A 15,354-nucleotide genomic window follows, 5' to 3' on the forward strand; every position below is an offset into this window, starting at 1 on the left:
TGCCATTTCCTCTTTGGGGGCATTTGTACTCACTGCTCTGCCCACAAGGACAGACCCTGCCATCCTCTTCCCAGCAGGTGAATTGTCTGGATGCTGGCGCCAGGAGCCGTGGTGCTCCAGAGCTTCTTCACTTCCCACAGGGAAAGACTTCATTTTGCTTTTCACTTTGCCCGAGTAGCTAACAATCACCTTGGGGTATTCTTTCGTCCAGAACTGATTTATCTGGGTGTAAGCTATTTCCCTAGCTCCTAATAAGGGCTCAAAGACCCCAGAGAAATGACTCAGCACCTAGGTGAATAGCAGCCCTTTGTAAGCATTAACCTAACCAGAGTTGATGTGATGCTTCAACTTGAATTCTTCTTTGGCACTCCTCCTCCCTGGCTTACGTAAGTCTGTGGAAAATTCTTCATATTCTCTCTTTTGAGGACTTATGTGTGGCTTTTCAGTTGTGCCTGTTTCCTTGCAAATGCTACATTTTATGTAGGCTATGGTAAGAAAAAGGTTAGAAAACCCAGTTCATTGCAGGTTCTTTCTTGTTTCAGTCCAATGGAGGTGGTCAGGCATGAGGCAAACCTGACAGAGTTCTATGTCTCTCCGAGCTGTCCACGGTGGGGAAATGTTAGGGCACATCAAGGGCAAGCTGGGATGGTTTGAAATTGTCAGATGTCAGGGACACCCTGTGTTGGTAATGGATTTGGTTCTCCCTCACTGAGTAATAGGATCAAGTCTAGAGTAAAATCTAAAGGTCAAGTGTGAGTTTAGCATTTCTGTATGGAGCCACAGTCAGTTCATTTGTGTCACTGGGGGTGTGTGTGTTGGGGATGTATCCCCTCTCCCCTCCCCCTGTAGCTCTTCCATTTAAGATTTAAGTACAACCAGCCCTCAGCTCCCCCTTCCCCCATAAAATGTGTTGAAATGCTTTAAAATGCGGGCCTGAGCCCTCCGGGTACTTCTGTCAATTACTTACAGGTTGAGAGTGCCTAAAATAATCACTTCACTGCTCTACCTTGCCTCTGCTCTAAAGAGACATGGCCACAGGCAGTCATCTGGAGTGTCCTTTGTGTTCAGCAAAAGAAGGAGGAATTTCTATATTTCAATAATAACCACTCATGTTTAATAAGTGATTTTGTATAATTATTTTAAGTAACCCAGTTTTCTTTCAAATTTGAATTTCTATAAGTGTATGTTCTCAGTATCCACATATGCTCACATTTAGGCCAGGATAACTGGTTTAATTAAGGATAATCTATGTTCAACCATACCTCTTCCTATTTCTCATACCTGAGGGTTTTCTTGGCCCTTAACTAGTGATATTTCATTTCAGTAGTGCAAAATATCTAGATGAACGAAGATCTAAAACTATAGACACTTTAGTTTGTACACTTCTTTCTCACCAGAGGGAAATTTTCCATTTGAACAGCAGTGTGAGATATAGCACTACACTGTAGTATCAAGATTATAGATCAAATGTGGAAATTAAGGCATTCAAAAATGGTGCTATTCAAAGTACATGTCTTATAGCAACATTACAAGTGTTTTAATCTCTAACCAGTGGGTAGACTTGTCTATTTTCAGGAGGTGTTATTAAGAGTCAATTACCATTGTTGGTCCCATTTTTATAATATTTAATTTTAAGTAAAAATGTTTAGATTTGCTTTTAAAAATTATAGGAATTTTTATTTTTATTTTATTTTATTTTTTTAGACAGGATCTCCTTCTGTTGCCTAGGCTGCAGTACAGTAGCACAATCAGAGCTCACTGCAGCATTGAATTCCTGGGCTCAAGTGATCCTCCTGCCTCAGCTTCCAGGCCCGCCACCACACCCAGCTAATTGCTTTCAATTTTTTGTAGAGACAGGGTCTAACTATGTTGCCCAGGCTGGTCTCAAACTCCTGGCATCAAGTGATCCTCCAGCCTTGGCCTCCCAGAGCGCTGGGATTATAGGCGTGAGCCACCACACCCAGCCAGTAATCTTTTTTAAAGAAAGAAGAAATATTCCCGTTATCATCAAGTGAGATAATATTTATATAAGGAGTTTATAATCTCTGAAGCACAACACATTAGTGCCTTGTCTTCATTTATATCTTCCCTGAAATGGTGTCATAAAGCACTCTCAGAGCCCTGCTTTCTACCGGGACACCTGTGTGGTCCCCTCAGGGAGCTGATCTCACCAAGCATACAGCATCCCAATTCTGTACTGTACACGCTCAGCTCCTGTACCTGTACACAAAGAGCATTTCAGGATAGGCTTGCTTCAGTACTTTGCTCAGCTGTGTTCTCTCTTGTCTCTGCAGTTCTGAATGACATCATCTCCACCATGTTCAATAGAAAGTTTATGGAGGAATTATTCAAGCCTCAAGAGCTCTACTCCAAGAAGGCCCTGAGGACTGTCTATGAGCGCCTGGCTCATGCCTCCATTATGAAACTGAACCAGGCCAGCATGGATAAGGTGAGCAGACAGCTGCCTTTGTCATCTTGGTTGCATTTTTTTGTACCTTTTGTGGATGATCATAGACTGGGGTCACATGAGATGATGTATGCAATGGTTCCTTGCAAGAAACAGGCATGTGTAAATACTAGTAGTTGTTGAGTTTCAGAGTGGGAAAGACCTCAGAAATCATCCACAACAACCCCTCTGTTGTTTATGTCATTCCACCTGCCCAAAGAGAGTGCTGGGTTTTATTTGTTTGATTTGTTTGGGTGTTTTTTTGTTTTTGAGATGGGGTCTCACTCTGTTGTCCAGGCTGGAGTGCAGTGGTACAATCATAGCTCACTGCAGCCTTGATCTCCCAGGCTCGAGCAATTCTTCTGCCTCAGACTCCCAAGTAGCTGGGACTACAGGCACATGCCATCACACTGGCTAATTTTTTTTTTTTTTTTTTTTTTTTTGAGATGGAGTTTCGCTCTTGTTGCCCAGGCTGGAGTGCAATGGCGTGATCTTGGCTCACCACAACCTCCGCCTCCCGGGTTCAAGCGATTCTCCTGCCTCAGCCTCTCAGGTAGCTGGGATTACAGGCATGCGCCACCACGCCAGGCTAATTTTGTATTTTTAGTAAAGACAGGTTTTCTCCATGTTGGTCAGGCTGGTTGCGAACCCCCAACCTCAGGTGATCCACCCGCCTTGGCCTCCCAAAGTGCTGGGATTACTGGCATGAGCCACCGTGCCTGGCCACACTAGCTAATTTTTAAATTTTTGTAGAAATGGGGTCTCACTTTGTTGCCGAGGCTGGTCTGGAACTCCTGGGCTCAAGTGATCCTCCTGCCTCAGTCTCCCAAAGTGCTAGGATTACAGGTGTGGGCCACTGTACCCAGACAAGAGTGCTGGCTTTCATGCCCATATTTATGAACCCCAGGAATACATGCCTTAACACAATAAAAGCACTCAACCCTGACTGGGCATGGTGGTTCACACCTGTAATCCTAGCACTGGGAGGCCGAGACAGGCGGATCACTTGATGTCAGGAGTTCGAGACCAGTCTGGCCAACATGGTGAAACCTCATCTCTACTAAAATTACAAAAATTAGCTGGGTGTGGTGGCATGCACCTGTAATCCCAGCTACTCAGGAGGCTGAGGCAGGAGAATCACTTGAACCCAGGAGGCGGAGGTTGCAGTGAGATGAGATCACACCACTACACCCCAGCCTGGGCGACAGAGTAGGACTTCATCTCAAAAATAAATAAGTAAAATAAATAAACAATTTTTTAAAAGCACTCAACCCCAAAACTTTAATTCTGCCTCATTCTTCACAAATCTCAGCTCTGCAATGTAGAAACCAGATATTTTTTAGAGCAAGTTCAAAAACAGTCTTTACTCATAATGTGAACATATCTATTTCTTTGGGAAACAAAGTATTGGGATGCTGTGATTTTTTAAATAATAATTCCTTCAAGAATATATCTGCCTCTGAATAATAATGATAATAATAATAATAATAATAATTCCACATAAATAAATGGCAGAGGACAGACAAGTCTGTTTAGAAGAATTCCAAATGATTTATGTAGATACTCTGCCCTCAGGGAGGGAGAGTGTAACTCCCCCTCCTTAGGTGGGGGCTGCACTTTAAAGAGTACAGTATGGAAAGGAGGAAAGAAATAATTAGCTTTACAGTAGAGAAACTTGATAAACTACCCCAGCCGGATGGTCAAGGTAACATCAACAGTGATGAGTCATGTTGCCAATATGTACCCTGACATGATGTGATGAAAATGGAACTTCACCTCTGTGGTCTTCCTCCCCGAAACTCCAAACCCCAGACTAACCATAAGAAAAACATCACACAAATACTGTTGGTTGGTCATGCTTACAAAATACCTGACCAGTACTCAAAACTATCAAGGTCACCAAAGTCAAGGAGAGTCAGAGAATCTGTCCAGCCAAGAGGAGCCCAAGGACACAGGACAGCGGAATAGAATGTGGTGTCCTGGATGGGATTTCAGAACAGAAATAGGATGTCAGGGGGAAACTAATGAAATCTTTAAAGTTTGGTCTTTAGTTAATGTAAAATATAATAATAATTCCTTTACAACTTCTCCCACCATGTGAAAGAGGACTACCAGGCACAGTGTCTTGCAGCTCTAATATCAGTGCTTTGGGATTGAGGCCAGGAGTTCAATACCAGCTTGGGCAACACAGCAAGACCAAATCTCTACAAAAAAATTTTAAAAGACCAGGTGTAATGGCGTATGCCTGTAATCCCAGCACTTTGGGAGGCCAAGGCAGGAGGATCGCTTGAGCCCAGGAGTTCAAGACCAGCCTTGGCAACATAGCAAGACCCTGTCTCTAAAAAAATAGAGAGAGGGCCGGGCGCGGTGGCTCACGCCTGTAATCCCAGCACTTTGGGAGGCTGAGGCGGGTGGATCACGAGGTCAAGAGATCGAGACCATCCTGGCTAACATGGTGAAATCCCGTCTCTACTAAAAATACAAAAAAAAAAAAAAATTAGCCCGGTGTGGTGGTGGGCGCCTGTAGTCCCAGCTACTCGGGAGGCTGAGGCAGGAGAATGGCGTGAACCTGGGAGGTGGAGCTTGCAGTGAGCTGAGATCACGCCACTGCACTCCAGCCTGGGGGACAGAGCAAGACTCCATCTCAAAAAAAAAAAAAAAAAAAATAGAGAGAGAGAGAGAAAGAAAAATTTTTTAAATCATGATGACTGATGGTGGGAGTTAGATTTGCAGAGTCAGCACTCACTTATTACTGGTACTTAGAAGACTCAGGGAGACAGACTGCCTTTAACTGGGCCCTCTTACCTCTTGCCACTTACCTTTGGAAAGTCACTTTAACTCGGCCAGACGCGGTGGCTCATGCCTGTAATCCCAGGACTTTGGGAGGCCGAGGCAGGTGGATCACGAGGTCAAGAGATCGAGACCATCCTGGCCAACATGGTGAAACCCCGTCTCTACTAAAAATACAAAAAATTAGCTGGGCATGGTGGCAAGTGCCTGTAATCCCAGCTACTTGGGAGGCTGAGGCAGGAGAATTGCTTGAACCCGGGAGGCAGATGTTGCAGTGAGCCAAGATCGCGCCATTGCTCTCCAGCCTGGACAAAAAGAGCAAAACTCTGTCTCAAAACAAAAAAAAAAGTTCCTTTAACTCTCTGAGCCTTCATTTTCTCATCTGTAAAATGAGGATAATAAATGCTACTTCATCAATTATTAGGAGAATTAAGTGAGAAACATACATAGGCCTGGCATATAGCTGTTCAATAAATATTAATTATATTTTCAGTTCTGCTTGCTCTTCTCTCTCTGCCTTTAAAAAAGTTTAGAGACTGAGCACAGTAGCTCACACCTGTAATCCCAGCACTTTGAGAGGCCCAGGTGGAAGAATCACTTGAGCCTGGGAGTTCAAGACCAGCCTGGGCAACATAGCAAAAACCCATCTCTAATATTTTTTAACATATTAAAAAAAAACCATAGTGAGACCTCATCTCTACTAAAAATTAGAAGAACTAGCTGGGCACAGTGGCACACAACTGTAGTCCCAGCTACTCAGGAGGCTGAGACAGGAGGATAGCTTGAGCAGGGGAGGTTGAGGCTTCAGTGAGCTGTGTTCACGCCACTGTACTCCAGCCTGGGTAACAGAGTGAGACCCCCATGTCAAAAAAAAAAAAAAAAAGAAAAGAAAAAGAAAAGAAAAGAAGAGGAAGTTTAAATTTCCATAGAGGAAGGACACAGAACTTAGAATTAAAAAAACTGAGTTTAAGCCTTAGCTCTACCAGTTACTAGCTGTGAGACCCAATTTACTGAATTACTCTGAACTGGCATTCCTTCATCTTATACCTGTTTTTATTCTTTATTTCTAGCATGGTTTCCTATATACGAGCATTTAATGTTCAACAATGATGGCAGAGTCTCAAATCTGTATCTCCAGTATTGTACTTTCCCAATCCCCATGCACACACACCAGCCTATTCCTGTTTTCTGGGGCTTGTTTTAATTTTTTTTTTTTTTTTTTTTTTTTTTTTTTTGAGACAAAGTCTCACTCTGTCACCCAGGCTAGAGTGCAGTGGCACTAACTCGGCTCACTGCAACCTCTGCCTCCCAGGTTCAAGCAATTCTCCTGTCTCAGCCTCCTGAGTAGCTGAGATTACAGGCACGCACCACCACACCTGGCTAATTTTTGTATTTTTAGTAGAGATGGGGTTTCACCATGTTGGCCAGGCTGGTCTCGAACTCCTGACCTCAGGTGATCCACCCACCTCGGCCTCCCAAAGTGCTGGGATAACAGGTGTGAGCCACTGCACCTGGCTAGCTATTCTGGTTGTATGCCACCTTCTAAGTGGAAATGTTTGGCTGCAGGTAGGAGAAATGGGATTGTGTAGCAGGGTCCTGGCAAGTGCCTTAGAATCTGATAGTCTTGAGGTCAAATATCATTCTGCATTTACCAGCAATGTGAAATTAGGCAAGTTTCCTCATTATTAAACTGGGCTAATACCTACCTCATAGAGTTCTTGTGAAGAATAAATGGGATCAAATGAGGTAATATATATACACGTGCTTGGCATGACACTCAGATGGTAGTTGTTTATCGTTTCAATCCTGCCCCAGACATGTCCTTAAGTTAACCGTCCATCTTCTCTCCTGGCTCCTCCGCTCCCACATCCCTCAGACGTCCTTTCCTCCATCAATAGCATCATCCCTCCCCACCTGCACTAGGCTGAAAAGGCTGCAGTCCTTCTGGATAACCCTGATCATCATCCCCCAAATCTAGGCAGTCACCACCTACTGACAGCTTTTCCTTCTAAATATCGCGTGATCTTCCTTTCCCTGACTTCTCCGTTCCCACTATCTTTTTTCCAGGCCTTAAGTCTGGATTGCTCCAACAACATTTCTTTCATTCATGCAATCAGTAGATATTTATTGTAATCTTTTTAGGAACCAGGTGCTAGCTACTCCCCCTAACTAGTCTCTCCTTTCTGTCACAGCTCATCATTGCCAGATCTCGTTCCGTCACCACTTTGATCATGTCAGCTCAGAAAACTTTAACCCCCTAACTTCTACTACATCTAGTCTAAATTATATTGTGTATCTCCCCAAAAACTTTATTCTATTTTTAATAATTCAGCTTTTATTTTATATTCAGGAGGTACATGCACAGGTTTGTTACATGGGTATATTGCGTGATCCTGAGGTCTGGGGTACAATTGAGCCCATCAGTCAGGTAGTCAGCATAGTACCCAATAGTTAGTTTTTCAGCCCTTGACCCCTACCTCCCTCCCTCCCTCCCCATTCTTGCAGTCCCCAGTTTCTATTGTTGCCATCTTTATTTGCCATACTTACCCAACTTTATTACCTGCCATCCCCAACACAAACTGTCCTCAGGCCATTCTCCTCTTTCTCCCAGAAAAATAACATACTCATTGCTGCCTCCAGGCCCTCACATGTACTGTTTCCCTCAACTGGAATGTCTTTCCTCTGCCCTCAGCCAATTTAAATCCTGCAGCTGCCTCGAGGGCTATATAAGGCCACTTGTGCCACAAAGCCTGCCTTCACCACTTTGGTCCCCACCAGTTCCTCCCTTCTGATCTTTCATGTATGGTCATACCACACCTATGTGGAGATGGCTTGTTGATATCCACATAGTTCATCATTTAAAATGATTCTTATAAAGTTGTAGAACTCTATACTTGCCACTTGCACACATATTGCCTCATTTATTGCTCTCAGCACCTCTGCAACATTGGGAAATTAGAGAGTATTTTTTTACAGATGAGAAAACTCAGGCCCAAAGAGGTTAAGAAACTTGGCCAAGGTTATACAATAAGTTAGGAGGAAAGGAGTACTTAAATTTGCATTTTCTTTCTCCAGATCCAGTGCTCACTTTGGGACTCCGCTGCTGCCAATATTATTTCAGACGTATCCCATTAACAATACACATCAGGTGACCAGAAATCCTGGTTTGCCCAGGAATGTGCTGGCTTACTCCTGTTTTCCTGGCTTAATTATTAAAAGCACCCGCTTTGACTCTCAGAAGTGTCTTGGTTTGGGTGATAAGTGATATGGTCCCCCGAGCTGTATGGCAAGCCCAGAGTTGGTTTTCAGTAAATGCTTGACTGAATCACTGTTTGGAGATTCTCACACCTGATTTTGATATGATCCCATTTCTTTTGCTTGTGTGTGGGTTGGCAGCTCTATGACCTGATGACCATGGCTTTCAAATATCAAGTATTGCTGTGTCCCCGACCCAAGGATGTGCTGCTGGTCACTTTCAATCACTTGGATACCATCAGGGGATTCATCCGAGACTCCCCAACCATCCTGCAGCAAGTGGATGAGACTTTCCGGCAGCTGACAGAAGTAAGAGTGCCATCAGTGTCTCGCCTCTCAGCCCCAGTACTTTTTCTCATCCCTCTGTTAAGAACAGGTAGATCTATGACAGAGACAACAGAATGAGGAATGGCAAAGCCTGCCACTCTCCCAGAACATTCTGAAAAGCAATCCGTGTCCATTTTGGTAATATAACAGGGATCATCATCTTATGTCCTCTTACTGACGCCTTCACAATTGGAAAAGCAATATACAGAGCATAGCCATTTTCTCCTCACTTTTCGGAAAGGGATTTGGTGGTGGATGTTCTGCTAAATCTTGGGGAACAGGCTCTCCAGGTGTGTGGAGAATGGGAGACAGGAAGTGTACCCCTGCTCAGGTGTGGGGTAACAGGCTTTGTCACTGTGGAGAGGGAGCACTGCTGGTCTCCCCGCTGCCCCTCCTGCCCAGCAGCCCAGTCCTCTCCTTACCTATCTGGCTCCCATCCCTGAGTACCCATCTGCCCTGCCGGTGCGTACTACTCATCCCTCTTGGAAAGTGAAGTGCTGCTTTCTGCTTGCCTTTGGCAGATATATGGTGGTCTCTCTGCAGGGGAGTTCCAGCTGATCCGGCAGACACTCCTCATCTTCTTCCAAGACCTGCACATCCGAGTAAGTCAATGGGCAGCCCCGGGAACACTCAGGAGCTGCTGTACCAGGGAAACAACCCTGGTAGTCATGAGGGCAAACAAGGACGGAGATTTTGCCCAGTTAGTGATGTCCTCAGGGTTTGCCTCTCTAATGATAAAGATATTGATAATACATCTCAGCAGTTTTTAAATGGACCAAGGAAGACAGTGATGCTGCCATTCTTTTTTGATTACCTTGTGAGTTTCTTGGAAATATAGTTTCTTCTGTTACTTCTCCAGAGGAAATATGCTGTCAAGTCAACAGCCTGATCTCAACTGCAAAACCTTTTGTTGAGCTTTATCCTCCTTGACCTCTCCAGTACTGACACTGTCAGAAGGCTGCCCCTACTCCATGGAACTCTCACCTTTCCAGGTCTTTCATGGCTCTGTACCATCCTGGGCTTCCCTTCCCTTCCCTCTCCCATCTCAATGCCTTTTACTCCTTCCTCTCCCGCCATCTGTCTCCAAACCTTCCTCCTGTCTGTACCCACCTCCTGCTAATTAGGCATCTCCTTCCTCACCCTTTTGTCTACCAACTCCTCTGCCTGTGACTCCTGAGTCTAACCTCTACTCTACCCTGGCCCCATCCCTGCCCTCCAGACTCACATCTCCACCACCTTGCTGAAACTTCCCACCAGGATGCCCACCAGTGCCTACAACTTGCTGTCTGTAGCTAAACTAATCTCCACAGTTCAGGTGCTGCCCTGACTTTCTCATTTCTTTTGAGGGCACCACCACCATTCTCCTACTCACTTGACTCAGAACCAGAATGTCACCTTTGATTCCCCTTCCCTGATCTTCATCCAATTGCTTCTAAGACCCATAGAGTCGGCGGAGCGCAGTGGCTCATGCCTGTAATCCCAGCACATTGGGAGGACAAGGTGGGCAGATCACCTGAGGTCAGGAGTTTGAGACCAGCCTGGCCAACATGGTAAAACCCCATCTCTACTAAAAATACAAAAATGAGCCGGGCATGGTGGCAAGCACCTGTAGTCCCAGCTACTCAGGAGGCTGAGGCAGGAGAATTGCTTGAACCCAGGAGGCGGAGGTTACGGTGAGCCGGGATCGCACCACTGCACTCCAGCTTGGGCGACAGAGGGAGACTCCGTCTCAAAAACAAACAAACAAACAAACAAACAAAAATAGAGTCGGCCTTGTCAATATCTACACCCTCTTTTCCTTTTTTTTTTGAGACAGTGTCTTACTATGTTTCCTAGGCTGGTCTCTAACTTTTGGGCTCAAGTGATCCTCCTCCCTCAGCCTCTCAAAGTGCTAGGATTATAGGTGTGAGCCACCATGCCCTGGCACACCTTCCTCTCCATCCCTGTTGCCACCATCCTGGCTCAGGCCCTCATACTCTTGGGGGCTATGCTTCCCAACTGGGCCCCTCTCCTCCTGCCTTGCCTACATAGCCAGGCAATTCTACATCCTAACTTTTAAAAACACATTTTCTAGCCAGGCACAGTGGCTTATGCCTGTAATCCTAGAACTTTGGGAGGCCAAGGTGGATGGATCACTTGAGCCCAGGAGTTTGAGACCAGCCTGGGCAACATGACAAACCCCATCTCTACCAAAAATACAAAATTAACTGGGCAAGGTGGTGCGTGTCTGTATTCCCAGATATTTGGGAGGCTGAGGTGGGAGGATCACTTGAGCCCAGGAGGTCAAGGCTGCAGTGAGCCAAGATCATGCTACTAGGCTGGGCGCAGTGGCTCACGCCTGTAATCCCAGCACTTTGGGAGGCCGAGGCGGGTGGATCACGTGGTCAGGAGTTTGAGACCAGCCTGGCCAACATGGTGAAACCCCGTTTCTACTAAAAATACAAAAATTAGCCAGGCGCCTTTAATCCCAGCTACTCGGGAGACTAAGGCAGGAGAATCGCGTGAACCTGAGAGGCAGAGGTTGCAGTGAGCCGAGTTAGTGCCACTGCACTCTAGCCTGGGCGACAGAGCAAGACTCCATCTCAAAAAAAAAAAAAAAAATCATGCTATTGTGCTCCAGCCTGGGCTGAGACCCTGTCTCAAAAAAATAAAAAAATAAATAAAAATAAAATAAAAACACATTTCTGAAGCCTGGGCAACATGGTAAAACCCCATCTCTACAAAAACAAAAATTAGCCAGGCATGGTGGCGCATGCCTATAGTCCCAGTTAGGAGGCTGAAATGGGAGGATGGCTGCAGTGAGCCATGATGGATCCATGATTCAGACCAGGTGTCAGAGCGAGACCATGTCTCAAAAAAAAAAAAAAAAAAATCTGAGCTTCTGAATTTTGAATCTGTCTCTCTTGGACAGGGCTTTGTTTCCTGCCACAATTTAACCAACTGATGTGGGAAAGATGGTATGATATGGTAAAACAAGCCCAGGCTCTGGAGCCAGACATGTTTCTCTTTTTTTTTTTTTTTTTTTTTTTTTTTTTTTTTTTTTGAGACAGGTTCTCATTTTGTTGCCCAGACTGGAGTATGGTGGCACAATCATGGCTCACTGCAGCCTCAATCTCCTGGGCTCAAGTGACCTTCCCCCTCAGCCTCTCAAGTAACTGGGACTACAGGAGCATGCCACCACGCCTGGCTAATTTTTTGTATTTTTTGTAGAGACAGAATCTTGTTTTGTTGCCCAGGTTGGTCTTGAACTCCTGAGCTCAAGCAATCTGCCTGCCTTGGCCTCTCAAAGTGCTGGGATTACAAGTGTGAGCCACTGTGCCCAGCTTCACCTTTCTCTTTGAATCTCAACTCCAGAGCTGGGCACAGTGGCGAGTGCCTGTAGTCTGAACTACTTGGGATATTGAGGCAGGAGGATTACTTGAGCCCAGGAGTTCAAGACCATCCTGGGCAACATAGTGAGACTCTGTCCTTAAAATAAAATGTTTTGTTTTTGAGACAGAGTCTCACTCTATCTGGAATGCAGTGGCACAATCTTGGCTTACTGCAACCTCCACCTCCCGGGTTCAAGCAATTCTCCTGCCTCAGCCTCCCAAACAGCTGAGATTACAGGCGCCTGCCACCACACCTGGCTAATTTTTGTATTTTTAGTAGAGATGGGGTTTCACCACGTTAGCCAGGCTGGTCTCAAATTCTTGACCTCAGGTGATCCGCCCGCCTTAGCCTCCCAAAGTGCTGGAATTACAGGCGTGAGCCACCATGCCCAGCCAAAATAAAACAATTTTTAATTAAGAAAATGAATCCCAACTATAGGACTAGCTCCATGACCTTGGGCAAAATAACTTCTCTTAAGTCTTAGTTTCTTCATCTGAAAAATGAAAATTATAATACCTAATTTTGTTGGATTAACTGAAACAGCATATGTAACATATATGTATTTGTTTGTGCATATACGGAGAGAGTGCTTCTGGAAGCATATGCAAGAAACTGTTCACAGTGCAGTGTTGCCTTCCAGGAGTGGGGAACTATATGGAGGACAGGAGAAGGAGACTGACTTTCCATTATGTATACCCTTTTGAGACCTTTGAGTTTTGTACCTAGGCAAAATAAAATTTTTAAAAGGGGAAGAAATGCAATGTATTTAGTGCCTTATTGTATTTCCCTTCCATGGACAAAGGAAGATAAATAGATTTCAATTCTGATGCCAAATTTTTTTCTTTTTTTTTTGAGATGCAGTCTGGCTCTGTCGCCCAGGCTGGAGTGCAGTGGCACCATCTCAGCTCACTGCAACCTCCACCTCCCCGGTTCAAGCAATTCCCCTGCCTCATCCTCCCGAGTAGCTGGGATTACAGGTGCACACCGCCACATCCAGCTAATTTTTTTGTATTTTTAGTAGAGACGGGGTTTAACCACGTTGGCCAGACTGGTCTTGAACTCCTGACCTCAGGCAATCCACCCGCCTCAGCCTCCCAAAGTGCTGGAATTATAGGCGCGAGCCACAGCGCCCGGCCTTATTTTTAACTCTCATGAAGAATTGTATTTGCTATGGATGAAGCAATAATAACATTAATATAAATTAAGATCTCTGTCATTGATTAAAATAAAAAATATGAAAGTACAAATAAGATTAAGTTTTTCATTAAATTTAAAATAACAATTTTGAAATATTAAAAATTCTGTATCATATTGTTATCAGGGCTGCATATTTGGGTATTATTTTATGGATTGGTAGTAACATAAACAGCCATATTGATTTCCCAGTTCCGACAAGATAAAATTCATTATAATGAAAAGGCTTTCAGCTGGGTGCAGTGGCTCACGCCTGTAATCCCAGCACTTTGGGAGGCCAAGGCGGGCGGATCACAAGGTCAAGAGATCGAGACCATCCTGGCCAACATGGTGAAACCCCGTCTCTACTAAAAATACAAAAATTAGCTGGGCGTGATAATATTCTGCCACTGGGAGTGATGGCTCATACCTGTAATCCAAGCACTTTGGGAGGCCAAGGCCGGAGGATTTGTTGAGCCTAGGATTTCAAGTCTGCAGTAAGCTATGATCATGTTCACTGTACTCCAGTCTATGCAACAGAGCAAGACTCTGTGTCAAAAAAAAAAAAAAAAAAAAAAAAAGGCCAGGCGCCATGGCTCACGCCTGTAATCCCAACACTTTGGGAGGCCAAGGCAGGTGGATCATGAGGTCAGGAGTTCGAGACCAGCCTGGCCAAGATGGTGAAACCCCATCTCTACTAAAAAATACAAAAATTAGCCAGGCGCGGTGGCGGGCGCCTGTAATCCCAGCTACTCGGGAGGCTGAGGCAGGAGAATCGCTTGAACCCAGGAAGCAGAGGTTGCAGTGCGCCGAGATCATGCCACTGTACTCTAGCCTGGGCGACAGAGCAAGACTCCATCTCAAAAAAAAAAAAAAAAGGCCAGGCACCGTGGCACACACCTGTAATCCCAGCACTTTGGGAGGCTGAGGCAGGCAGATCACTTGAGGTCAGGAGTTCGAGACCGGCCTGGCCAACATGGTGAAACCCCATCTCTACTAAGAATATAAAAATTAGCTGGGTGTGGTGGCACATGCCTGTAGTCCCGGCTATTCAGGAGGCTGAGGCAGGAGAATCACTTGAACCCGGGAGGCAGAGGTTGCAGTGAGCCGAGATCGCACCACTGCACTACAGCCTGGGCTACAGAGCAAGACGCTGCCTTAAAAAATTAAAATAAAAAAATACAGCAGGCGAGAAGGAAGGCAGGGAGACCAGACAGGAGGCTTCTTCAGTGGGGCAGGCAGAAAACAGTGAAGGCCTGCATGGGGAGCAATAGTTGGGGTGGAGAGGAAAGGCTTGGCAACTGAATAGATATGGGAAGGGTTGAGGAAGAGACAAAGATGGGCCCTGTTCTGAGCAGGGGGAATTTGAGATACATCCTAGGGGACCCGTAGATGGAAATGTGTGACAGGCAATGGGATGGATGGGTCAGTGCCAGGGAAGGAGCTGGAGTGGGACCTTGAGATCTGGGAGCCATGAGCTCAGAGGTGAGCCCTGGAGTACGGGAGGAGATGAGATCACCTGGGAAAGGAAAGGGTGGAGGGAGAAGAAAAGGCCAGCAGAGGGGCTGAGCAAGCAGACAGACCTAACAGTCCTCTCCAGCCACTGGCAGAGTCTCAGGCCAAACACAGACACACACATGACCTAAATTTGTACATTTCAGATCTACCATGCCATAGTCAACCTCATAAGATTAAACTAACAGAGGTTCTAGCACATATAAATATTCCCAATTCTCCCTCTAAATTTTCTTTCTCCTTTCTTGTACTCACATCCCTTGGTCACAGAATCTTGAGGTTAAAAATGTCTTAAACGTCATCCAGCAAACCCTCTGACCAAACCAGTTTATACGTTCCCCTGAAAACGTGACTCACACCTGCTCATCTCCATCTCTGAAGTGTCTCTACACCTACCTTCTTCCTCCAGGCTCAGCTCCAGACCCACAGTCACGCCTGCCTCCCCCCAGACTCCTGGCATGCCAGCAGTCATTCTC

General features: G+C 45.5%; 1 protein-coding gene across 4 annotated transcripts in view; it reads left to right on the plus strand.

Annotated features, from left to right (window-relative positions):
- The window catches only part of OSCP1 (organic solute carrier partner 1), a 34,310-nt gene that overhangs the window by 10,941 nt on the left and 8,015 nt on the right, over window positions 1-15,354 (plus strand). For all 4 annotated transcript variants that reach the window (XM_024357906.3, XM_024357912.2, XM_024357905.3 and 1 more), the window contains 3 exons: window positions 2,295-2,449; window positions 8,633-8,800; window positions 9,340-9,420. In XM_024357906.3, the coding sequence (XP_024213674.1) occupies window positions 2,295-2,449; window positions 8,633-8,800; window positions 9,340-9,420 (404 nt within the window). The remainder of the gene's footprint in view (window positions 1-2,294; window positions 2,450-8,632; window positions 8,801-9,339; window positions 9,421-15,354) is intronic.

The sequence above is a fragment of the Pan troglodytes genome, chromosome 1, assembly GCF_028858775.2.
Source record: "Pan troglodytes isolate AG18354 chromosome 1, NHGRI_mPanTro3-v2.0_pri, whole genome shotgun sequence".
Taxonomy (NCBI): Eukaryota; Metazoa; Chordata; class Mammalia; order Primates; family Hominidae; genus Pan; species Pan troglodytes.